This window comes from Girardinichthys multiradiatus, chromosome 1 (genome assembly GCF_021462225.1).
Source record: "Girardinichthys multiradiatus isolate DD_20200921_A chromosome 1, DD_fGirMul_XY1, whole genome shotgun sequence".
NCBI classification, from domain to species: Eukaryota; Metazoa; Chordata; class Actinopteri; order Cyprinodontiformes; family Goodeidae; genus Girardinichthys; species Girardinichthys multiradiatus.
In genome coordinates, this window is record NC_061794.1 from 25,514,389 (window position 1) to 25,540,975 (window position 26,587).

Below are 26,587 nucleotides of genomic sequence, written 5' to 3' on the forward strand. Positions count from 1 at the left end.
CAACAGTGCTAGCCATCGAGCTCTGCAGCTGCGTTTTGCTCAGCCAGTTAAAAAAATTCATGGCCTATTTTTTGAATACAGCTTCCAAACATGTATAATTGCCCTTAAAACATTTTGCTAGTCCAACATATCTGGGTTTCCACTAACAATCCAAGTATTATTCACCTTTTACACTGATTGTTAGGGCAATAGACAGACAATGTTAGCTGTTTCAGCTCCTAGTGACCTGCTCTATGTGCTGTGAGGAGAATTGTACAGAGAGCTGCTCAAAAACTAGTCATTACATTTCACGCTGCTCAAAGCAAAGAATGAAGTCTTTGAAGCAATAGAACGACGGTAATATATTTTCATTTCTTATATACCTTATATATACACATATTTTCATTTATTTTATATATTATATATAACAAATGATAAAGCTATGCCTGTTTAAACACACATTGTCGGAACATAGCTGCTTTCTTAACCTAGCTAACCCTGTGTCTAAGCAGCATATTAACACGCCCTGCAGTATTTGGCTGAGACGTTAACCTAATCTTGAATTACTCTGCTTAGTAAGAGGGACAAAGAAAACAAGATTGGAAAATATCTACTCTGAACACAAAATAACTCTAGCAGAGACTTTGACAATTGGGAGTGGAGGTATACAATCATGGCTGATATAACATGGGCATAATGACAACACAAACAGCCTAAGCAGTCCGTTTTAAGCATTAATGACCACCATTTAAATCACTGGTAAAAATTATGGCAAAAATAAGGCATCAGCATTCAAAGATACTGTAAATCTGAAGAATCCCTAGAACACACACGTTATGCAAAGTTTGGAAACCATTAAGCTAGATTTCTCTTTCTGGGAAGGAAACTCAAATTACTAATGTCACTTTGAGGGGAGGAACGTTTCTCAAAAAGACAAACTTACTTCATACCGTAAAAAATATTTTTTAATCCAGTGGAACCTAAAAGATATGATATATAATGGAAACTATGGAACATGACGCTGTGGCATTAGTGGCTCCAAACCATCTCTTTTGAACAACGCTAGCAACCAGGTTTATGACCACTTACAGCACACAATAAAAAGGTGAAGTCACCGTTTGCTCTTGGCTGAACGAATATAATTGCAACATAATCGACAATTCAGATGAAAAGTCTAAGTGCTGTAATTAACATTAATGTGGGACATTTTTCAAGGCTGAACACCTAATTTAAAGGCCAAATCAAGAGAAAAAAACAAATCTCATTTGTGTTTTTCAAGCCCAACAACAAGACTCTCCAAACAGCACTGAACACGAAAGAATGCCTGAAAAGTTAATTTGACTGTGGAAAGATGAGACCACTGTTATATAATCATTCACTCTGCTCTGCCCTCCCATTATCTACATTAGCTCAGGTTGTGGCGACAGAGCGAACAGCACACAGACCCTGTTGGGAAGAAAACTGCCACCAGGACAGAGCTTTTCATAAACTCACAGGAAGCAGATATCCTGGGCATCACCTGTGTACATTTTTAGAAAAACTACTACCTCTTTTTGTTTGAATAAATTGTACAATAACCTGCTGGAGGATTCTACATCCTACAAGGGAAAGGACAACAACCCTCCTGTTGCGGTGAGCACGTTGCATCAAGTAGCGGTAACCATTTTATCAAAGAGGAATGCCTATTTGCAACGACAGAGATGAATTTGTGCCATTACCTGGTTTCAGGAATCAATCCAGCTGCAGAGGAGCTGAGGCACTGACATCTGATTTTTGACCTGATCAGCTTCTTCTGGGATAACAAAGCACATGCTGATGCTGTGTAACAGAAGTCGGTGTGCCGGGAATCTTTCTTAGTGGATAACAAATGCTTATACATATATATTTTCTTCCCAAAAGAGAGATGGTGATATGAGGACAAATTACCAGTTTAAAAAAGAAAGGTTTGAACTGGACACATAAGGAAAACCAAATTGCTCAGCATGACAATTTGACTATTTGTGCAGCTAAAGAAGATATTGCTGTTGAATAAGATATATCTCTAGTCCTTCCCTCTTTGTGAACACAGTATAGAAGTTAATGGAGAAGCGACCCGTGTGATCCTAACAGCTTAACTAAATGCTATGATTATCAAAGTGCCAGCTGTCTCAGTGGAGTGTAATTATGTTTGTTTAAAAATACATCAATTGGATCAAACAGATTAGCAACCCACATGCTGCATCCCATTCGGATGCTTAACACTGACATTATATTGGATTAAAGGACTTTTACTGGGACTGGATGGAGACTCTGGGGCTGAATAACAGTGGCCTTAATCAAATGGGCAAAGGAGAGGATGTGGCTTTGATTAAAACTTTGGTTCCCTTCCTGGATGGGCTGATCCTACTGACTGGACTTGTTGGTCAAACCCTTGTGATAATTATTCTTACAGGCAGATGGAAGAAAGGAAGTCAACCCCCTCATGGTACAGACACTCTGCTGCTGGCTCTCTGTGCTGCTGACCTGTTGCTGCTAATCTGCTTGCCCTTCCATACCTACGCCATCTCACTGGGCTACTGGCCTTTTGGCAACTTCCTCTGCAAAGCTATCAGCTTCCTAGGAGTGGCCTGTTCGACTGCCTCTGTGTTCACCCTGGCGGCTTTAGCAGTAACACGCTACCTTATAGTGGTGCACCCCACCTGGACCTACCGCGCAATGATGAACAGGAGAATCAAACTGATAGTTGCTCTGCTCTGGGTCCCCGCCTCTGCTATGGCAGTGCCACAGTTTGCCTTCCGGGCAATTACACTTTCCAGCACAGTGTACTGCTTCGCCTTCCTTTCTAACTTCTGCCGGCTGGTCTACAGCATCGCTCTGTTTTTCTTTGGCTTTGCTCTACCTTTAGCCATAATTGTAGTCATGTACAGCAAAATCTACTCCTTCCTTCAGCACATGCGGCGAACAAGTAACACTCCACAGCTTGAACGCTATCAACGCCAGGTCACTCACACCTCAGCTCTCCTGGTGCTGGTCTTCACCCTACTGTGGCTGCCCTCCTACATCCTCATGTTCTCCATCATCAGAGGAACGCCAGCCAGCTCACCTGGCTTCAACATCTTTGCCCTCCTGGCCAGACTCTTGTCTTCCTCAGTAGCTGCCGTCAACCCTGTGCTGTACGGCTTCATGTCTCAGAAGTTTAGACAAGACTTGGTGAAACTGGGAAGAGAGAGCTGGGCGAGGTGCAGAAGCTTTTTGATTGTTTGTCCACATTTGATGAGCAGGGACAGGGTTCAGCCGTTAGAGCAGGAAACTACGTCAGAGAGACCTTAAAACCGAATCTTTATCCAAAATAAAAACACTGTAGCTAAATACTTAATTCAGGAATAAATATACAACCTTAACACTTATAGAAGCCCCTGGTAAAGATGTTTAATATACATTTTTCATACAGCAAATAAAAAAAAATTCTGTTTATTTATGCAGTGTGGAATAAAAAAATGATGCCACACTAATTGGCAACCCTTTTTTTTATTTTTAAGAAACTCTAAAGTATAAATGTAACTGAAGCAATTTTGTATTTATATTTTTGTTTTAGGCTGATCAGCATGTTTAGAAAGCTAAAATGTATAACATTTAATTTTCTGTTTTTGCTGGTTTATAAATAAGACGTGACACCGTAGCCTATTTGACATAGTCATTCTTCAAAATGGGAAAGACAAGAAAACACACCAATCTAGCAAGGCAGATATGTTCTGATAGTCAAAAGTTAGAAAAGGGTTACAAGGAAATGTCTACTTGCCTAATCTTGTCCATATCTACAGTCAGAGCAATAGTTAAAAAGCTTCAAACAACTTGAACTATGACAAACGAGGCTGAGCAAGGACCCAAGTTTATCTTGCTCCAGCACACACAACGGTAAGACGGGGACAAAAATTAGAGACCTGCAACAAAGAGCAGCTTCCTGGGGTTACAAAGTCTTTGAACTATTCCTTAGATAATATGTACATGCATTTAAGGTGGCAATCCAGAAAGAAAAACATTTCTGTAGTACTGTCAAAAACATAAATTCATGCAGGTGGCTAAGCGCTGTTGGGATTCTAACTGGAATAGTGTGTTTTGGTGAAATGATGCTAAGATTGAGCTTTTGGACAGCAAAGAGAGAATCCTGGGTTTAGAGTGAAAGAAAAGATAAATATTTGGAAAACACCAAATTTTTTTTAATTCTCCAACTGATTCTTCAACAAAAGCCCTTGGAACCTTGTTAAGGTGCACAGCATCAACCTTCTTTCAATGTCATCTTAGTCTACAGACGTCCATCCTACAGAAGATCTGAGCTTAACAGGGCATAATATAAGAGAGGAGCGGAAACTCTGGAAAATTTAGAGAGATTAGAGGAACGGTCACGGAGCTCTCTTACTGCTTCTGGCAACCTTCACAAATGCTAAATCAATTATAATACAATTATTTTCAAGATGAACTTAATGTACACATCTTTATCAGGGGTATCAAAAAGCATGGAGGCTACTGTGTTTTTATAGCTTTGTGTTATATGTTCCCACAAAACATTTCACTGGGAGAGGTATTTAAAAGATATACATGAAACACTTCTTGCATTTCCTAACGTCTGCAGCTAGCCTCATTAACAGGGCCCTGGTCCCCCACTGGCACTTTCCCCTTGCAAAAAATACGAATATCTCAGCACATGTAAATAATATTGAATTGAATTTTTATATTGTGGTTATTTTAAACTGTATGTTTGTCTATGTGTAGAACCTTACCACCAAAGCAAACTCCTCATATATGTGAAACACTACTTGGCAAGAAGGTTTTTCTGATTCTGATTTAACAGTGTTAAGTGCAATAAACTGGCCCCTCATCAACTGTAAAGCTGACAGTGGAGATGAGTAAAGGTGAGTTTATTCTACGGCAGCATCACTAGCATTGATTTAGTTTGGGAGGTTTTAATCATAACTTTTATAAAATATGTAATATGCAAAACTGTGAGACAACATAATTGTTTGTATTATATGTATAGTATATGTGTATTCACAGCTCTGATCTCAATGTGACTGAAAAATTATTTTAAAAATACACTTCTGAGTGACTATATGTAAAAGGCGTCAGAAACAGGGCTGCAAGGTAAATTATAGATATATACTAAGATACGGATATCACCTGTGATAAATCCACATTTTGATTAGTTTGTTTTCTCATCTGTGCTTCCAGTTCTCTTTGTGATCTTTTGGTATTTTGGCCACTAATCTGTGTCAGGTAGGGTATCTACTGCAGTGAGACCCCATGAAACAGGCTGAATATTAAATTGGCATATAAAGTGTGAACTCGTGACACTTGGAATCTAATAGCCAACAAATATTGCATTTCAAACAGTCTTTTGCAATATTAATATTGCACACAGTGATACTGCGATGACAATTTTTTGCAGTATACTTTTTAGCATTACAAGTACAAGTTTTCTTTGCTAAAATGCACGATGCTGCTTGTCGACGGCATTAAAGCGAATAAAGCAGAAAGGTTATCATGCAAATACTGTAGTAAGAAGCCAAATCACACCTGTTATTTTCGCTCCTTGATCCATTTTTTTAAAGCAATAAACTTTGAACAGATGACTCAAAACTTACTGTCCACCACAATCTTGCGACCAATGCCGTCGTCGTTGATCTGCTGGATGTTGCCAAAGTGAATGTCGCTGAAGAAGATACGGTTGGTTCCCTTCCCTCCGCCGCCGCGGAAGTCAAAGCTAAGGGCGATAACGTTCTTCATGTGGTCCGGGTCCTCGAACGGTTTTATCGGCGCGTTGAGGTTTGTTTCGTCGGACAGGTGTATGCTTTTCAGGATGGTGCGCTCTGAGTACAGCAGGTACCCGTCGTAGTCGCGGCAACTACGTCTGTCCTCGGCCAGCATGCCGTGGGCGCAGGCGCAAGTGCGCTCCCCGTTGCCACGGTAAAGACACAGCTGTTCACAGCCGCCATTTTTGTCTTTGCAGATGTTAGTGCCTGCAAAGAGGGAGGTGCATTCAGGAATTAAACAGAAATCTATTATTAAGGATTCCTTTTAAACATTTGAGGTCACACTGTACTCTATGGCTGTCTTTACCTTGCTGCCTGGCCCTGTTGAATACCTTGATGTCTTTTAGTTGTACACCAATGCCTGTCCTGAGCTGCATGGCATCTGTAGCATTGTCTTTGCTACCTCTCTTAATGGATCCATTGGCATGAGTCCTAAACAAAAGAAAAAGACAATAAATCTGAGATAACACCATGTCTTTTGTCATTTATTTAGAGTATTGGGAAGAAAAAAAGCACACCTATCACTCCAATAGATGTAGTCCTCAAATACAGACACAGCAAACATGTCCATGTTGTTGCTGGCCAGCACCAACTCTCTGTTCTCTCCTGTCTCTAGGTTGATCCGCTCTATCTTGTCTGTTCGGGCATCGCACCAATAAAGCAGACCCTCCTACAGTGGCAACAAAGAAGAAAAAAAGAAAAATCAAATATTCAGGGAACCCATGAGAAATGTACAATGCAGGATTTTTCTCCTTACACATTTCAGTTAAAACAAATTATAATATTAGACAAAGACAAAATAAATTTAAAAAGTAATTTTCAAATGATGATTTCATTCATTAAGGGAAATAAGCTATCCCAATCAACCTGGCCATATGTAAAAAATATTATAACCCATTAGTTAAATTTTGAATTACAAATGGCAAACCAGATTTCTTTAATTAAATGTCATTAAACACTTAAATAAAACCTTTCTGACAACCTGAAGCAGGATAAAAGACTTGGCTACCATAATTACTCCAAAAATATTTTATTAAAAACTAAATCATGGTTTGAAAACTATATTGTATATTTACTCGGGTTAATTCTGTGCAATAATAAAATGTATTACATGTCTGAAACATTTAGATGTGACAAAAATGGAAACAAATCTGTACGGCAACAAATACCCTTTTCTCATCACTTTATACTTGGGTAAATTGGCTTGTTAGTACAAAGTTATTTAATGCATGGGTATTAAAATCAATCATTAGGATACTGATCATTTTACAAAAAAAAAAAGGGGTGAAAACCACGGTCCTTCACTTTTGGTAGTCCCATAAATCATTTCACTTAACTAATACTCAAAAGAATTGTATTTGTTTAATACATATAGCTTGTTTATGACATTATAAAACAAAATAAATTCAAAAACCTTTTTAATTATTTAGCGTAATATTTGTACATTTATTTTAAATGACATGTTCACCAAAATGTTCCTGTCACTTTAATCTTGCATGGAAACTGAGCTACATAAATTTACAAATTTTTCTTTTTATTCTATTTTCATTTACCTTCAAGACTACATCTAATAAAAAGAACATTGAATTTGCAAAAAAATTATTAAATAAACATTATTCAATTCAGTTCAATTCAAAAATACTTTATTCATCCCAAAGGGAAATTAATTGTTGATGTAGTGCATTTTATACAGGTTTCTTCTGGGTATTACGGGATATTAGTGAATATTAATATACATTGATAAATGTTTGTCACTCACAGTTGTCATTTGTGTTACTCTATACAAAATGTTTTAATTTTGAAATAACTTACATAAATTTTTTTACCGGGTCAATGAAGGTAGTGCAGCAAACACAGGCTTCAAGTATTAAAAGTTTTTTCTATGTAAACATGACAGAGTGACAATGAAAAATAAATTCATCTGTAATACCATAATTAAGCAATTAAAAATGTTTTAAATTCCGTTTTTAAATCAGCCTAAATATTTGGCAGAATCTGAAATAACAAGCCCATTAATGCTCTACTGAAAAGTAGCCAGTAGGAGTTCAAGAAAAGGTTGTAAAATGGTTGAATAGAAATGTCTGACTTAAGATGTTTTGAATAAAAATGTTACAAATTAACAGTGATTAACAACAGTGTTTCAACATAACAGATTTAGTCATTTTATTCCTGTCTGAAAATTAAGATACTGATAATATTTTTAAGAAAAACTTTAAATTATAGTTTGTCATCAGAGCTTTTTTGTTTAAAACTGTATATATGTTGAAGGTTTTAAATAAAAAAGTACAATTAAAATTTTGTCGACTAATGATGCCTGAACATCAGTTTCAATTTTAAATTAAATAAAATTATTATTGTAGATAAAAAAAAAAACATTTTTACTAAAACATTCAGTGAATACTGAACAAGGAATCCATGAACAAACCTTAATGCTAGCTTAATCACATCTAATATTAAGAAAGAAATAACTAATTACTTCTTTATAAATATATGTTTAAAAAACAATAAACATAGATTAAAGTGAAAATTTTGTGCATTCATCAGGACCTACAAGTTAATTCATCTTATTAAAAAAATATTTGGTTACTTTCAAAGAAATCAGTTTTTTTCTCATTTATGTCACAGAAATTTGAACTTTCTTGTTGAATTACCCAGAGCTCATTAGTGTATAAAACACCAGTAAAGCAATGCATCAATCTTTATTTAATTTATTTACCTCAGCTGTGTCCTAACAGAAACAACAGCTTTAAGGTAAACGCAGTGTTTTCACGAGTTTCCACACCTCATAGTCGACAGAGATCCCGTTTGGCCAGCTGATGCTCACGTTGACCACGACCAGCCTCTGGGAGCCATCCAAGCGAGAGCGCTCGATACGAGGGTACTGACCCCACTCTGTCCAGAAAAGATACCTGTGCACAGATACACAGGTGGCCGTTTAGAGGAGTCTTTGAAAATAAAGACTTACTGCTTTCGGTAACACTGTGACTTAAGAAAGAACTAAGGTTTTGGTAAGGAGGCTCACCCCTTCACTGGATGGACGGTTATAGCTCTGGGTTTGTCCAGACCCTGGGAGATGACCACGTAGCGGAAGGAGCCATTGAGCCTGGCTACTTCAATCACATCAAAGCCCTGGTCGGTCCAGTAGATATTTCCTAGAAAAGCACATTTATCAGTTGCATTTTATATTTGCATGTAAAACACATAAATAAAAGAATATAAATAGTTTATAAGCTAAACCTGCTATCCAGTCGACAGTGATCCCCTCCACTCTGCCGATGCCGTTGGTCACCACATCCTCTCTCCATGTCTGATCCCTCTTTGCTCTGCTGATGGTGCTCAGTCCCATGTCAACCCAGTAGATGGTGTCATTCTCTGCACAGGGGATAATTACAGCTTTAAAATGTCGTCCCAAGATGGGCGTTAAATTTACTTACATATTTAGGCGCTTCTCACCAGCATGGAAGTCGATGCCTACGGCCAGAGAGGTGCCAGACACTGGCACTAAGGCATCGGATTTGTCTGTCGGGTCGAGTGGAATACCTCGAATTCCCTCATGAACGGAATACAGCAGGAAAGATCCCATACCTGCTCAAAAAGAGAACAGTATGTTTTTGGTATACCTTTAAAGATCCAAAAACCTTTATGCTTCAAGTAGCTGTAGTTGTGAATTAGTTTCACACCCTCGCAGGACTGCTGCCCTGTTTTGAGGCTGTATCCAGCCGTGCACATGCAGGATCTTGTTGTTTGGGAGGTGGGCAGACACAGCTGTGAGCAGTCGCCATTGTTGTTGCTGCAAAGGTTGATACCCGCTAAAGAAAAAGGAGATAAAATATACATCATATACACATAGATATACACCACGAGTTTCCAACCTTTGTCAAAGGTAATATTTGCTACCTTTCTGCACATCCTCATCATAGATTCTCATGTGCATCATGGGGGAAGTGTTGTTCCTCAAAACTTTCCAGTTCCCACCATCCTTCTTGTCACATGTTCCTATCTGGTGTGTTCCCTGGTCTGCCCACCACAGCTTGTCTCCTACAGTGATGGAGATTCATACATATTGTTGTGGATTATTCCACTGTCAAGGTACAGGATTACCAACTGCAGCTAATCATATTAGCACGCTGCTTGTAATTACAGAGGGTTTTTCATCTTACCCATGATAGCCAGAGCAGTCGCCTTGGTAAGTTTGCCTTTCACAGCTTCCAAGATCTCCAGGTTAGAACCATCCAGTTTGCACCGGTTAATAGTGCTGTTACCCGAGCTGATCCAGTACAGCTGCTTCTTCTCATAGTCAATGGAAAGCCCTTAGCGAAAATAAATATGACATTACAATGCAAGCATATCCATCACAGTAACGGTTGAAGATGCACCAAGAAATTGGAACATTTTGAGGTCAATTGGCTCCGACCGATGACTGACCGCTAAGAAACTCAAAAGTCTGATCATTTTCTGATCAGTGAATGCAACATGCTGTATCGAAGGACTACAGTCACAGCAACAACATCTTCAGTGTGAATGCTGTTACTGAAGGAAGAAAACTTAGCTATTTCCAGTACCAGTGAGGTTTTTTTTTAAATGAAGAGGAAGCACAGACAAATAATCATAGCTGTACTGACGAGATATTCCAAAGGAAACTAAACTTTCTGTCTGCGGATAATTTGGCCACAAGACAGCAAGACTTAAAGCACATAACTGGAAGGCTGAACATATTACAGTAAAATAACTCTGGATTTAAGTTAAGGCAAGTTAATTTTGGCCCATGTGGCAACAGGTTTAGACACCTCTGATCTTAGGAATACAGACAGATATAATATAAGATTCCAACAACAACTTAAAATGTACGTCGCATAACCATTTTGTTTTAAAATTGTAAATCCTGTTTTATTCACAAAAAGCGTGACATCACATATGCTCACAATATAAACAAAATATCTGTTCATGCCAGAATGGTAGAAAAAAATATGTTGAATGTTGTTCTAAAATCTTCTTACTTTATGGTTCTTACAGACAAATGGGAATCAGCTAAAATGGGTATCAGCAAGTAAAACCATTGCAAGAAAAACTAGAGATAGAAATCAGGCACAAATTCTGATCAGCGCATCTCTAATTATATAGTTAATCTAGACAGAGATTCTGTATTATTTTACAGTTCATGTATGTTTGAGAGCAAGTAAAACATCTGCTCACCAACTGGGCCTTTCTGATTGGTAAAAAGCATGGTGTGGTTGCTTCCATCCATGTTAGCCATGCTAATGTTGTCACCATCGGTCCAGTAAAGCTTCCTGAGAGGGTACGAATATGACTTCATTCATTTACTGTATTTGATATCTTTTAAAACTATCTTGGCAATTGAGTTGCCCATAATACAAAAAAAAAGCTCAAAGATGAAAAGAAAATATAATAAAATAATAACAAGGAAATTATTTTACAAAGTAAAGTACAACGGAGTATTAGGGCATGCTAATGATTTTTAATTACAAGAATAGAATAGAAGTCATCACATTATGAGAAAAAAGTAATGGTACTAAAATATAGCTTTACAAGACGCTCAACATTCCTTGTTTTAACGCATGGAAAACTGGGCTTTTTTGTAAGAGTTCTTATACAAGTTCCGACTTTATTCTTGTAATATTCCAACTTTATTCTCATAATTTTCTGACTTTATTCTTGTAATTAAAACAAAAAAAACCTCCTAGCCTGGCTCTAATACTCCATTGTAAGAAAGAAATCTGAGAAGACCTAATTAAAGTTTTGCTTAATAAGGAAGAAAAATGGATAAAATGACTGTGTGTAATTACAGAAAGCACTCACCCCAGTAGAGGATGCACCACCAGACAGTGGGGCTTATCTAACCCCTGGATGATGGCATTCTTGAAAGAGCCATCCAGCCTCGCCACATTGATCTGCTTCTTATTAGCATCATAGCTGGTCCAGAAGAGGTTCCTGGACACCCAGTCTACTGCCAGGCCGTGGGCATTAGGAAGGTCTTCAGAATTTTAACAAAAAAATGTATCAGACCTCCAGGGTGTACAACAAGCTATTCATTTTTATAACTTTGTAACATGTATTTCTAGGATTGCCCTTACCAGCAGAAACAACCGTTTCCACTCCAGTCCCGTTAATAAAAGCTCTTTTGATGGTCTGTGTTCGCACATCTGACCAGTAGATGCGGTGCTCCACGGCATCATAATCCACCACGGTCACGTTGTCAATGTCTGGCACAGTAAACGAGATGATGTAGTTGTAGTAAGGGTTGTCGATGTCCACGCCTCGGATCTCAATCTGTCGGGCATAAAGCAGGAACTTGCGGGACTCTGGAAACAAAATCCAAACATAGATGTAAATTTCTACAGCAAATAACCAAAGAAGATACATGCATATGACTACACTAACATTGCCTTAAAATTAAACCGATAATATAGTAACAGACGCTAACGACTACAAAACACGAAAGGCAGGAAATATTCCAATCAAAGCTTTCAAAAAGAAAGGAATGAGGGGGGAAAGTGATCACAAACCACAGAAAGCAATTGTATGTCGTAGGGCAACACACAAACCCAAAACAATACAATTCTTTTAAAAATGTATATAACCAAAACCAAAAAACCTAAAGCAAACTATCCCCCTCTTTCTTTATGACATGGACTGGAAATGGCTGTCATTGCCTTTAGAAACCACTGTTGTGTTTAATATATGACAAAACTACACAGGGTGAATGTAAGCCACAGTTTCCATTCTTGCCTTTGCAGGTGCGCGTGTCGGACTGCAGCTTCATAAGGTGCGGGCAGGTGCAGGAGAAGGTCTGGTTAAAGTTGATGAGGCACAGGTGGGAGCAGGGGCCTTTACCATCCCTTGTGGCACATGGGTTTGGAGCTGAAGAGAAGTAGAAAAAAAAGCACATCTTAATGTTTCACAAGAAGGAATAAAACTTTGCCAAAAGAGGAAAAAAGATGCTGGTTAAAACAAAAGTAAATGTATCAGTATGCACTGCAGTTTTAAATAACCCCATGTCAAAAGATATTTAAATCAGTCATTGCAGGTTTTTCTGCTGTTAAAAGCTTCTCTATCCTAAGGCCCTCAAGGAAATTAAAGGGAAAGACTAACAATTTCCATGAGGAGTGGTTACAACTTTATTAACATCTATTTTCTTTGTCATCAATGCAAAGACCACACACACACACACACACACACACACACACACACACACACACACACACACACACACACACACACACACAGATTAGGGGATCCCTAAACTGTTTGCAATGGAAAATCAAAGTGACAATTTTATGTGACAGGATAGAGTCAAACAGTTGTGACAAGCCCTTTACCATCTTGCTAAACGTGCCTGGATTTCAGATCAACATGTGACATTTAAGCTGCAGATGCAAGGTTTTGTTTCCAACCAGGCCTGTGGGGAAGTGATGAACAACAAGGTAACTTTCTACCCAACAATGCAGCAGCAGGTGTCTAAACTGAGCCTGTGTGAGAAAACAACATGACTCACGGCACAAAAAGGTCAGCTGTCTTTTTGGGAATAGAAGCTGTGAATAACACAGTGAGCATTGGACTGTGAGTTCATCCCTGTCTCGGCCAAATTAAAAGCTCAGCTTGTTTCAAATGTTTAAGTATGTGAGGCAGAAAACTAACTCTCCTCTCAACTTGAACACAAAATCTCCATGGTCAAACATGGTGTTGGCAGCATCATGCTGTGGGAATTGTTTTATAGTAATAGGATGGAGCTAAATACAAATCAATCCTCAAAGAGAACCTGTTGGAGGCTACAAAGGACTAATGACTTTTTCAGCAGGATCACGAGACAAAGCTGCAATGGAAAGGTTTAGATGGATGCAAAGTCCAGGCCTCGATTCAATTAAGAATCTTTGGAAAGACCTCCATAACTTAAAGCACTCTTCATTCAATCCACTCAAAAATGGGCTTGACCGTTGAATACAACTGCAAGCCACACTTTTCATATTTCTGTTTGTAAACAAAGGTGTGTCTCATTTTCATGTCACTTTACAGTTAAGCAGTATGGATTACATTGTAAAAATCTGGAAACGTTTAGGGGGTATAAATATTTTTACAAGGCGCTGTATGCACTTGCTGTGAAAACATACCTAGGGGTTGTCTGGACGGGTGATAGACCTGCAGGTCAAAGGGCTGCGTGTTGGTGCGCTGGACAACAGTGACATTGTGTCCTGTCCATTTATTGGCTTTGGCGAGCGTGTTTGTCCGCCAGTCGGTCCAGTAGACCTCCCCTCCGTACATGGTGACAGCAAAGGGGTGGGACAAATACTCGTGACCCCGTAACACCTCAATCAGACCAGAGCCGTCATACATCGCGGAGTAGATGGCATCTGACCTGAGGGAATATCGAGAAAGAGGGGGCCATAAATCAAGTGAAACATTCAATAAAGTTATTATTTTGGTTCATGTGCATCATTAAAAAAAACATTTTGAGGAAGATAATGTATAATGGCATAAACCACTGAAACCTCAGAGGCAACCGCTACCTGGCATCAATCCAGACAATACGTCTTTCCATGTAGTCCACAGTGAGTCCGTTTGGCCAGCCGCCACTGCCGGTCTCCCTGTGGATGGTGCGTCTGCCTTCGCCGCTCATGGATGCCGCCTCTATCCTGGGCAGACTAGCGTCCCAGTCTGTCCAAAACAAAATTCTGCCAACAGAAAATTTGTTAGTGATGATTTTTCCAGATGTGCACAGGATTATATAGAGGTTAAAAGGGGATGCAGTATACCGAATACATTTATTTTTCACTGAATAGGTCTTTAAATTCCTGTAACTTTCCAGTAATTCTGTGAAAGTTTTAAACCACCATGATTGCTTTATAATTCTGTTCTAATAAATTAGACTTTTTGGTTTTTAAAAGGATAGTTCTCTAGATTTTCTGAAGATACAGTGGAAAATGCAGGAAATATTAAGTGTTTGAAATATTCCTTGTTGCGAAAAACATGGGCAGTCAATGTATAAATTGCGAAAAACCTATCAGTCTTTTTAAGGTAATGCTGAAAACTACAGCTGGTAAGCTCTGAGCTGCATGTCTGTTAAAGAGACAACTTTTTGCTTAAGACTTTGCAGCAGAATATAAAAAAATTAAATGTATTTTAACATTAGAATTAATGTTGAAAGTAAGAAAAATTGTTGTTTTTCTGTCATAAATAAAAGCACTTAGATCAGGTTGTACGTTTTTGTTTGAACATTTTGTATTAATACTTTGATACTTTAAAACCAGCCTTCTTTACATCCCCTTTAATATGTGATTCTCACCCGTCCCGCGGGTCCAGAGCAATGGCCCGGGGATGCTCCACTTCTCCAGCCAGCAGGGTAGTTCTCATGGTCCCGTCCAATTTGGCCACCTCAATCTGGTCCAGATTGCTTTCCACCCAGTAAATGTTTCCTGCTATCCAGTCAACGGCTAGGCCCTCTGGGGTCGCCAAGCCATACTGAATGACCACCTCGAAACTGGTCAGGGCTGATCAGACGCAGAACAAACAGAAAAATCAAAGGTTTGAAATAAGGATGGTAGTGGTTTTCCTATATAATGCATTTAGCAGAAACAAACAAAAAACACACATTGTTTGTTGTTCCTTTTTCTCATGGACATCGGCGGAGTTCTGACCAATGTGGCAGTTTCTCTAACCACTTTCAGAAATAGCCTAATGTGTCAGCATACACTCTTAATGATTTTTCAGAAACAGTGACTTACAGAAGCATTCAGACCTCTTGATCTTTTGACATCTGCTCACATTACAGTCACAAACTTCCACACAGTTTATTGGATTTCATGTGAATGCATGGCTGTCTGCCTAAACTCACATGCAGGGAAATAAGAACATTAATTAGAGAAGGAGCCGAAAGGGCCATGGTATCTCTGGAAGAGCTGTAGAGATCCACAACTGAGTTGGGACAATATTAGTTGTGCGCTCCACAAATCTGACCTTCATGGAAGAAAGGCAAGAAGAAAGCCATAGTCTTGTTTGCAGTTTGCCAAATGGCATGTAGGGGAACACAGCAAACATGTCAAAGAAGATGATCGGGTCTACGAGCGAAATGAGACCATCACCAGGACTGATGATACACAGGCAAGCCTGCAGGGCTGCTTAGAGGCCACAGATTGGAGTACCTTCAAAGAGGCCACCATTGACATCCATGGAAACACAGAGACTGCGAGTGATTACATCAGCTGGTGCACGTCCATAAGTGCACCTTCAAGGACTGTGCGTATGTCCCCCAACCGAAAACGCTGGTTTAATGGGGGAAATAAAAGAGAAACTCAGGAAGAGGCAGGAGGCTTTCAAGTCTGGAGACCAAGAGGAGTACAAATGAGTCGGGTAAGAGCTGCCGAAGGTCATCAGAGCAGCAAAAAGGGCTTACTCCCAGAAATTTGAAAGATACTACCTCAATGCAACCCTCCCAGGCTTAACACCTATTATGCCAGGTTGGACAGGCCGAACACAGACACATCTTCAAAAGCCCCCTGCGACCCCCCCAGACACTGCTTTACAGGTGATACATAAACAAGTCCTGAAGGCTTTGAAGAAGGTGAACCCCCACAAGGCGGTGGGGCCTGATGGAGTATCTCCCAGTACTGTTGGCCTGTAGTGAACAACTGGCCTGGCTGAATGGAGTTCTCCTTGCAGCAGAATATATGTCAGGATGCTCTTCCTGGACTACAGTTCTACCTTCAACACCATTCGCCCAGGCAAGCTGACTGGGAAGCTGAAAAACCTCGTCATCCGAACCCCCACCTGTAACTGGATCCTGGACTTCCATACGGAAAGACCAGAGGTGGTGGGGATGGTGTCTGCTGAGCTCACAGTCAGCATAGGATTCCTACAGGGTTGCTGTCTTAGCCCCAAACTCTTCACCCTGTACACTCATGAGTGTCTCCACCCAGGAAAACACCATTATCATTAAATATGCTGATGACACCACCATCCTGGGGCTCATCAAGGGGGAAGACAAGTCAGGATACAGGGCCCTGGTTAACAACATTCTTGTCTATATAGAGGGGAACGGCCTCATCTTCAACGCAGACAAGACCAAGGAAATTATACTGGGCTTGAGGAAGAATCATCCTCCACTACAGCCTTTCATCATCAAAGGGACTAAGGTGGAGTGGGTCGACAGTTTCAGGTTCCTGGGACTGCAGGTTACGTCTGCGAGCATCACTGTCTGCTATGGGACCACCACACAGGCAGAGAGAAAGGCTCTGCAAATGTCATAAAGACTGCAGAGAGGATTACAAGGGCTAAACTTCCTTCCATGGACTCTATGTATGTACAGCGCTGCCAGAAAAAAGCACAGGGAATCATCAGTGACTCACTCCATCCAGCTTACTCTCTGCTCAGCATTATCACACTTAAAACTCGCTTTTTCAAGAGCTTCTTCCCTGCCACAGTTAGGCTGATGGCAAAACAAAACTACTAAATAAGTGTAAAACAACACAAAATTACCTTGCTTCTCTTACATGTGCAACATGGAATATATATTACTACTATTATCTGTAGCACAGGACTATGGGTTAAATTCCCGTCTGATCAATGGGCAATTTTTCTGATAAAGCAAAATTGTTTGATAAATGGGCAATATTCTATCAGTGCCACACACACACAGAACTCCTTTTAATCTCTCTCTGTCTCTTTCTCCCTGGCTCTGTCTTTGTTTTCTTTTTCTCTCTCTCTCTCTTATTCTCTCCCCCTCACAATCCCAGAACCAGCCTAGTAACTTATTATTCCTGTCACCTAACATTTCTCTCTTCTGTTGCTCAGAATTGCAGGTAATATGAACATAGCACTACCTTTTGTATTATATCTCCATATTTTTATTTTATATTTACATTTTTATCACAGTGTCTTATCTCCTAATGTTGTATAGTTTTTGGGGATTTTTATATTTTATGTTTACCTAAACTGTTGACTTCGAAAGAGCCCTGCACAATGTGGCTGGACTGTTGGTTCATGCACAAATGGCAAATAAGAAACCGTGTACATTAACAGTCATGCACAGTGAGTACTGAGACAAATGGAAAGAGACAAAGCCTTCCATGTCCCCTGAAGTGCTGTACTGGGAATACAACCTTGATTGCCAAGGAGACCTGGGTATTTTGGTGGAAGAAGGGCTGACCATGACCTGAGGGATTTATTCAGGGTCAGAGACTTCCAGTGCTGAACAGAGACTCCTTTTGATTTTAGGAAGTCATTGAATATTTTCTCAGGGTTCCTAAACTACTTTTTTTTTTTTTTTTTCCTAGTTTTCTAGACTTGAACTTCCAGAGTTCACACTTATTTTAGCCTCACTGGTCAGGCATTAAATATACAACCAGGAATGAATGGATGGATGGATGGTGTAATTAGCTGCTTCACCTCCATTTTCAGACAGCTTCCCACGATAGATCTTGTCCTCCACAACGTCGGTCCAGTACAGGGTGCTCTGGTTGAGGTGGAAGTCCAAAGCAATGGTGTTCCTCAGGCCTGGTACGAGAACGCTGAACTCTCCTTTGTGAAGGTCAATCCTCCTGATCTCGTGCCGATTGGAGAAGATAATGAAAGGTTTGAAAGGATCTGCAGAAAGAAAAGTGTTTGTGTTGAAGTACTGTTAGTCTTATATTGAAAATTTAAAAACATCTGAAGTCCTTCTCACAGAAATAATAGAATAAATTATTATTAGATTACAAGGCATGCACTTATAGATTTAAGTAAAATCAGTAGTACTGCGTTTCTATACCAAAATACTAGCTTTAATAGAGTAAGAATCGATTTTTCCTCACCAGAACTTTTGCAGCTCTCCATATCTACCTCCAGCTCCCAGCCCTCATAGCAGGAACACTTCACTCTGGACTTCTCCTGTTCGCACTTCTGGCTACATTTTAGGTGTTTGGCACAAAAGCTTTGGATCTGGCAGGTCTTGTTGTCGGCTCCCAGCTCCATACCCAGTGGACAAGAGCACATGAAGCCCTCCCCAGGAATAATGCTGCAGTTGTGACTACAGCCACCATTATCCACAGAGCATAAGTCTGCAGGAAACAGAGAGAAGAGTCACTAGGTCTTCAGGAAAGAAAACCCGTACTCTTCTTTTGTGTTTTACATGTGAAGCTGAAAAACGTTTCCTGCTTTCTGTTTACCGCAAAGCTTCTCGTCAGAGCCATCCAGACAGTCGTCGGTGCCGTCACAGAGCTTCTCAGCAGGCAGGCAGATGGAGTCGTTGGTGGCACACATGTGGTGAGACAACTTGCACACCAACGCCTCACAGTTGTCCTCGTCCGAGTTGTCCTCGCAGTCGCTATCCCCGTCACACACCCAGGCTTTGCTGATGCAGCGAGCTGACGAAGCCAGAAAAAAAAGATGACTCAGTTTCTAACACTGAATAAGATATGTTTTGAATTTCACACAAGAACAAATTCTTCCAGTTTCTCAGTTTAAAATAAACTTTAAACCCAATGCACAATTAGGCGTTTAATGTGTTTTTATTGTTATAAAAAAATGTGAATTCCATAGTTTTTTTAACCAGTAAAAATGTTAAAAATAAAACCTAATTTGTAAAACTTTTAACTGTAAACAAATGTTTATATTCTATATTTGGCAGCCTAAATTGATCTTTGTCAAATGAAGGGATCCTCACCAGAGTCTCTGCAGCTGAACTTCACTGCCGTGTCACACGTGTGGTTCCAACCATCACAATTGTTCTCATCGCTGAGATCCATGCAGTCGGTGTCGCCATCGCAGCGCCAGCGCATGGGAATGCACAGCCCATCCATCCGGCATTGAAACTCATCAACATGGCAGCCGCCAGCGGGGCGGGGTTCTGGAGAAAAGCAGATTGCAGTTTATTGTTTTTTATAAAACATTTAAAAAACAGCACAGATCTGCCACTGAAAATATATGTTATATGTAATATATATGAGCAGCTTCATTTACAGAACCCTAAAAAGTGTATATACAGCTGTAAGTCTTTTAGGGTATGCCTCCATCAGCTTTGCACATCTAGAGACTAAAATCTTTGGTCTGTTTTCTATGGGAAGAACAACTCCAGCCCAGATTGGATGGAGAGTCTATGGACATCACTTTCTAAGTATTGCCACATATTCTCTAGATTCAGTTTTGAACTTCTGAACCACTGAACACCCAGCCTTTACAGATGCAGTGAGGTGACGAGCCCAGAGGCCAGCTCTGGCTGTATGTTTAGTGTTGTTGCCCTGCTAGAAGGTGAACGACCAGGACCCTGTATTTAGCAAAATCCATCCCCCCATCAACTCAGACTAGCCTTCAAGTCACCACTGAACAAAAGTATGCCTACAGCATGATACTGCCACCACCATGCAGTGATATGTGGTGTGAACTTCCTTCCAAATATTGCATTTTGCAGGGAGACTCAAAAGTTGATGACCAGAGCACCTTCGTCCAAGGTTAGCCATTTTGCCAAACTCATTTTATTTTCACAAGATGGACTGAACAGTGCTATGTCAGATGTTTAAAGCTTGGTGAATTGTTTAACAACCTCCCCCAACTTTCCTCGACAACTAATTAGTATACATTTGAAGACAATTGGTTGCACAGAATGTTATCTGGTAAAATCAGAGTAAATCGAAATGCACAACACGCATTTGTAAAAATAAATGTGAAAACATGCACTTCATTGTATTGGTCTGTCAAATAAAATGCCAATAAAATGCTTTAAAGTTAGTTTTTATGATGTGAAAAAGTTCAGTTGAATTCTTGTGCAAACCAAGGATATTAGCCAGGCAGAGAAAAGTCTATCATAATCCTGTATCACTTTGTATTTAAGCTCCATACACCTCCTCACTAAGCCAAGTCAATCACCACATCTTGCCTTTAAGTGCAAAAGCAGATTAGAAGCACTAATGAGAAAACGGCACGCTGACCATTCATCTACACGGCCCAGCTCATATAAATCAGGAATTAAAACGACTACCTTAAAGGATAATAATGCACAGGAGGGAGCAGCTTTATTATTGCTTTTTCCCTTTTCTAATAGGCAACAGACAGAGCAATCCCACAAACACACACACAGAGCACAGCACAACTTGGACATTGGAGCAGCAGGTTATGCTGGGCCTCATTTCTGCATGCTGGGACTCGACAGCAGTGAGACACATTTCTGCATGGATCAAACAGTACGAACTCCATCTTTGTGGGCGCACTAACAGCTGAACAAGAAGAGCATCGGCACTGTGTTTCCACCTCAGTCTTTTAAACTGAAATTGCGTAGCCACCAAGCTGTAAATACGCGGGTCCTATCTCTGCAGTAGTCACAACATCTGTGAAGTCTGCAGGAGACCATGAAAGAGTTTAATTGTTGTTTAACCATAAAGGTTTATCACATCCTGAGAGCAACAAGAGAGGGGTTTTCTGTGGATGACTGCAAGCAGGTAGAAGCATGACAAACACAGGAAAGGGGTCAATACAATGCCAAAGGAGATAAAAGCTTTAATCATTTATAGGACAAACATCCCGTTTATCTGCAAACACTTTTTGGGAGTGGAGATGATATAAAGATAAAGGAATTTTACCCCGGATAGTGCAGTTGGCATGAGTTTCGTCACTGTAGTCTCCGCAGTCGTTGTCGCCATCGCAGGTCCAGTATTCTGGGATGCAGCGGCCGCTGTTGCATTTAAACTGCACACTGGAGCAAGAGTGGCTGCAGCCAGCTTCATCGCTGTTATCCCCACAGTCATTGTCTGTACAAAATCAAACACATGAGGGATTTGGTTGTTGCTTTGTCATTGGTTATCAGGTTGTTTTCAAGTTTTATGGGAGCTGAAGGGCAAAGCTTGTCACCATTGTCACAGCGCCAATTGATATTGATGCAACGGCCGTTGGCGCAGGTAAACTGGGTGAGAGGGAAGCACGTTGGATAGGCTATGAGAAATATACAGAGATGTGACATAAAATGAATCCCAATAATATAAGAAAAACCTTAAATGGTCAATAAAAAAAGCATAAAAGTGCTGCAAAGACTCACCACAGGACTCTGGCTCATCTGAGCGATCTCCACAGTCATCATCCAGGTCACATGTCCAGGAAACGGGGATGCAGCGCCCACTGGCACAGGGATACTGGCTTGGTGGGCATGTGCGAGCTAGCAAGAAAAAAATGTCACAGACTTACTTTGACTGCAGAGAAACTCAACTTTTTCACTTCCATTTCCTCTCCTCTATTCTGTTTTTACACATAAAAATCTTTTTTTTTTATCTGCTTACCTTCAGCAGAGGATCATAACATGGCATCCAGCTCAACAGGGAACCAGTTGGGAAAAATGCTTGAACTGTTTTCAGTGTAAATTTGAAACTTATTCCAGTAATTAAACCCCAGACTGTTGAATGGCTCTTGCCGCATAATCCTTTTAAGGCTGTGGTCATCTCTGTTGCTTGTGCATCTTTTTCTAACGCACCTTTTCCTTCCACTTAACGTTCCACTAATTTGACGCCAGCTTTTTAGCAATGTCCACTTGTGACTTGCCCTTCTTGTGGAGGGTGTCAGTGACTGTCAACTGGATAACCGTCATGTCATGTCTTCCCCATGATGGTCTTATATAATACTTCAAACAGATTTTTTTATGAGCTAGAAGTCCTAATCATAAACATTAACAGAGGTAAACCTTTGCAATATATCACAATGAATCTATAAAAGCAACTCACTTTTTGAACTAAATTCTAAATCTAAGGCTAAAATAAACATTTTAATGATACTCGGATAAATTGAGCTCTATCTGTATGTATAAATATGCCTCACCAACATACGTAAGGAGGGCTTTAGTTATAGTTTATAATGATGAAAATGTAATAAACAAATAATATTCAAAGCCTGAAATAATTTCCTTCCAAATAAGTTCATTTTTAGAAAGAGATTGGGGATACAATAAAGAGGGTAACTAAATTGAAAAATGGCATTATCAGAACAGCTTAAAAAGAGCTTTTTCACTTTAAGGGATATAATTATTGAAATTTTCAACACATGACTATAAACAACTTAAAAATGTATGATTTGTAATTCCACCTACTCCTTTTTGGACAATTAAATGTATACCAACATAAAATGTTATCACAGATTTCTAAACAAAGCTGTACTTCAGTGCATCTTTTAAATACCAGAGCAGGTGGTGTTGGATTCGTCCTCATCATTGCCGCAGTCATTGTCGCCGTCACACAGCCATCGCAGCGGGATGCAGCGGTTGTTCTGGCATTTGAATCTGTCTGCAGGGCAAGTGTGCTGATCTGGAGGACAAAATGCAGATAAAAAATCTAAACTTTAAATTTTCTTTTATTTATCAGGCACATAGCATTATTTTTATACTGTTTAGTCCATTAACAACTAAACATTCCATGAATTTATGGCAGATTGTTCTACAGCAGAAAGGCCTTATAAAGAACCTGCAAAAGGACAGAGGGAAGGAGAACACAAGTAAGGAAAAAAAGATGCTATGAAGAAATCACAGGAGGAAGAATGTAAAGAACACACACAAGGCAGAACAGAATCACACAAGGAAGGACACAAGGTAGGAAGGAGATGAGAAATAAAAAAGCACACAGGGAAGAAAGGGAGGCATGACACAGGAAAGGAAACAAAGGAAGAAAGAACAGAAGGAAGGAAAAGAGGAAGAAGGCAGAACACAGGGAAGTACACAAAGGAAGGGAGGATACAGGAAGGACATGAAGAAAGGATTGATGATGTAAGGATGGAAAAAAGTAAGGACAATGACGAAAGGGCACAAGGAAAGAAAGGAAGGACCCAAGACAAGAAAGGAACAAAGGATGACAAGGAAGGAAAGTATGAAGAATACAAGGAAGGGAATGAGGTATGACACAAGGAAGGACACAAACAACTAAGCAATGATGAAAAAAAGGACAGGACATTTATACAGTGTGAAAGGAAAAAAAGTAGGGAAATGCACTTTTCCAAACCCTTTTTTTTCCAAACCTCCCCAGACCTGAAATCAAATTCAATAGTTTTCCATACTTTTCCAGACTGCGTAGGAACATTGTAATAATCATGTTTTTAAAAGGAGCAAGAAAAAGATCCAGGATAATTATGGGCTCTTGTTGGACTCAACTAATGAGGACAAAAGTTGGCCCCTTAAAAAGCACGTCACCCTGCATGGAAAGACCCAAATCCTGGAATCTTTGCTACATGCTCTGTCAGTTTGTGTTAGCTGAGACCCCTTAAATGTAATTCTGTTTATTCATGTGTTGCTTTGTATCCATGACAATGACGTGGGGCCACGTGCTTACGGCAGAGGTCAGGGGCCTCGTCGCTGTTGTCCAGACAATCGTTGTCCCCGTCACACTTCCAGCGCTCCTGGATGCAGCGGTTGTTCTTACAGGCAAACTCCCCCGACTGGCACTGGGGAGGAGGGACGTAGGAGGGGTTGGCTGGAGATGAGATCAGGGTAGAAGCGGAACACAGATAATTCACAAGGACATGAAGTGAGAACTAAAACAAAACGGCTTTTTATCTCAGAAATGATCTCAGAAAGACTTGTTTTGAGAACCTCTGTTAAATGCTTCCCAGATATTATCCCTTGTATGTGTTTATTTTAAGCCTAGTGTGCACCAACCAGTTTTTAGAATCAGAATCAGAATCAGAAAAGCTTTATTGCCAAGTACGTTTTTAGACATACAAGGAATTTGTTTTGGTGTAGTCGTTGCAATACAATACAAATTAAACAGTATAAACATATCTACAATATAATATAAATATATGTGCACAGTTTTAAGTGAGTGAGAGTAAATATAGAGCAATATCGGGTGCGAGAGCAGTACAACAGTGCACGTGATCAGTGAGCAAGTATGGCAGTGCAAGTAAAGGAGACACTGCAGTGCCTCTTAACTATGTAACAAAAAAGTAATTGCTGCGCATTAATTTGATCTTTGAGAGGGTTTAAAGCAGAAGAATTGTGTCCGAGTGTTGAATTTGTCTTGAACCATCGTAAATTTGTGCACTATTTTCACAAACATAACTGTAAAAGTTTAACTCACCAATTTGCAAACTAAAAGACCAGCCAGGAATTCAACTAAGCTCCTGCAGATTAATGAATTTTGCACAGCTGTTGCACGCCGACACAGAGCAAAACACATCGTCTGGTAAAGCAGCTAAGTACCTTTGCAGGTGACGTTGTTGACATCAAGTATTTGATCGTCAGCGCAGCCACAGGACCTGCCGTTAGGAATGGCGAGACACAGACTGCTGCAGCCGCCGTTGTTTACTCTGCACGCATTGGTGCCTGCAGAAAAAGAGAAGCAAGTAAGGAGGTCAAAAAACTGTTACCTCGTCTTTCAAACAAGTTGAAACTAAAGTGTAAAACGTGATATACCTTGCTGCTGGTGAGCGTCGTACACTCTGATCTCAAATATAGGAGGCCTCTCATTGCGAAGCAAAGTGACCGTTTTGGTGACCTGGTCCAGTTTGTAGATGCTCCCGCCGCGGTATTCGTTCCAAAACAGAAATTGTTTGTAATGGCATAAGCCGAACGCATGGTTAAGCTCCTGGCCCTCATAGACGACCTGTTCAATCAAAGAGACAGATCATATCTTCATATTGAGACAAAAATAAGCACTGGCCGGCCACTTTGTTAAATACGCCTGTTTATTTGCTTGTTATCACAAATAGAGATTCTGTCAATCACATGACAGCAGCTTAATGCATGTGGGAATCTAGGCGCAGTGAAGACAATTTGCTAAAGTTTAAACCAAGGATTAGAACGGCCTTGTTGTTTGTGCAAGACAGGCTGGTCTACTGGGATTTTTCACTCACAACAATGTCTCTAGTATTAAGAAAAAGAGGAAACATCCACTGAGGAGCAGTTGTGTAATGAATGAAGATACTTTGTTGATTTCAGACGCATCGGCTGGTGACCTGAATGGGCCCATTTTACGCTCAACAGGCCATATTGGGCAATCGGCCTCTTATCTACTGTATCTAGTTCATAAAGAAGAATCAGAATCAGTAGATCAAGAGATGATTGGATATCAGCCACAAAATCTCTGAGCGGTGCACCTCTACTGTAAATGGGTCAAAGAGCTGCTGATGTCCCTCAAAAAGGCTGAATAACTACTGCATAAGACCAATTCAAACTTCAAAAGTATGAAGAAGTTTAGAGATTCACAATATATTATCGCCTTACAATATTTGGATTTTATACTTTTATTGGCATGCAAGCAAATTATGCATGTCAATAATGTATTTGGCCTGTTGGATGGACTTTGGCTTCCCCCGATGCCCACACTGTCTGTTTTCTTTAGTGCCTGAGATCCTGATGCTCACAAAGAGTGGAGGGGACATTGTGGGGACAATGAAAGAAAAGAAAGAAAAGAATCAGGAAACTTTAAATTATTCAGCAAGTACTCAGCAATAGTATCCCAGTTACATGTTTTCCTGATATTGTGCAGCCCTAAAGAGGTCCAGGTTGGTTTAAAAGTTTGGCATGTTACTATTTATTTTAGAATGGCATCGTTTTTGTGTTCCTTAATAATACCACAAATGCACATAAAATACAGTAAATTCTCAGAATATTTCCCTACCTTTCTCTCCGTGGTGTTAAGGTAAACCATCTCGATTCGGTCATAGTAAGCATCCACCCAGTACAGGATGCCCTGAGGAATGTCCAGACTCAAGCCGTTGGGCCACAGTACTGTTTTGCTGGTCAGGAAGACTTGGTGATGGGAACCATCCATCCACGCTTTCTTGATTTTCCCCCTGTTGCTCTCAGTGGGATCCTCCTCCCAGTCAGTCCAGTACATCCACCTAGTGACGAGGAAAAAAATCTAAGTAAGACA

General features: G+C 40.0%; 1 protein-coding gene and 1 pseudogene across 1 annotated transcript in view; one reads left to right on the top strand and one right to left on the bottom strand.

Annotated features, from left to right (window-relative positions):
- Nucleotides 1-26,587, bottom strand: part of lrp1ab (low density lipoprotein receptor-related protein 1Ab) — a 119,677-nt gene that overhangs the window by 27,564 nt on the left and 65,526 nt on the right. Inside the window, exons 13-41 of the mRNA XM_047355206.1 lie at nt 26,333-26,555; nt 25,126-25,315; nt 24,913-25,035; nt 24,044-24,184; nt 22,904-23,029; nt 21,778-21,894; nt 21,594-21,674; nt 21,326-21,493; nt 19,417-19,599; nt 18,920-19,117; nt 18,566-18,811; nt 18,162-18,359; nt 15,064-15,268; nt 14,288-14,452; nt 13,892-14,136; nt 12,513-12,644; nt 11,858-12,085; nt 11,583-11,757; nt 10,959-11,053; nt 9,926-10,075; nt 9,663-9,803; nt 9,446-9,574; nt 9,219-9,350; nt 9,003-9,137; nt 8,788-8,917; nt 8,548-8,674; nt 6,284-6,435; nt 6,073-6,197; nt 5,598-5,972 (exon numbers count right to left, since the gene is read on the bottom strand). Of these exons, the coding sequence (XP_047211162.1) occupies nt 5,598-5,972; nt 6,073-6,197; nt 6,284-6,435; nt 8,548-8,674; nt 8,788-8,917; nt 9,003-9,137; nt 9,219-9,350; nt 9,446-9,574; nt 9,663-9,803; nt 9,926-10,075; nt 10,959-11,053; nt 11,583-11,757; nt 11,858-12,085; nt 12,513-12,644; nt 13,892-14,136; nt 14,288-14,452; nt 15,064-15,268; nt 18,162-18,359; nt 18,566-18,811; nt 18,920-19,117; nt 19,417-19,599; nt 21,326-21,493; nt 21,594-21,674; nt 21,778-21,894; nt 22,904-23,029; nt 24,044-24,184; nt 24,913-25,035; nt 25,126-25,315; nt 26,333-26,555 (4,835 nt within the window). The remainder of the gene's footprint in view (nt 1-5,597; nt 5,973-6,072; nt 6,198-6,283; nt 6,436-8,547; nt 8,675-8,787; nt 8,918-9,002; nt 9,138-9,218; nt 9,351-9,445; nt 9,575-9,662; nt 9,804-9,925; nt 10,076-10,958; nt 11,054-11,582; nt 11,758-11,857; nt 12,086-12,512; nt 12,645-13,891; nt 14,137-14,287; nt 14,453-15,063; nt 15,269-18,161; nt 18,360-18,565; nt 18,812-18,919; nt 19,118-19,416; nt 19,600-21,325; nt 21,494-21,593; nt 21,675-21,777; nt 21,895-22,903; nt 23,030-24,043; nt 24,185-24,912; nt 25,036-25,125; nt 25,316-26,332; nt 26,556-26,587) is intronic.
- On the top strand, nt 2,192-3,466 carry LOC124861487 (annotated as a pseudogene).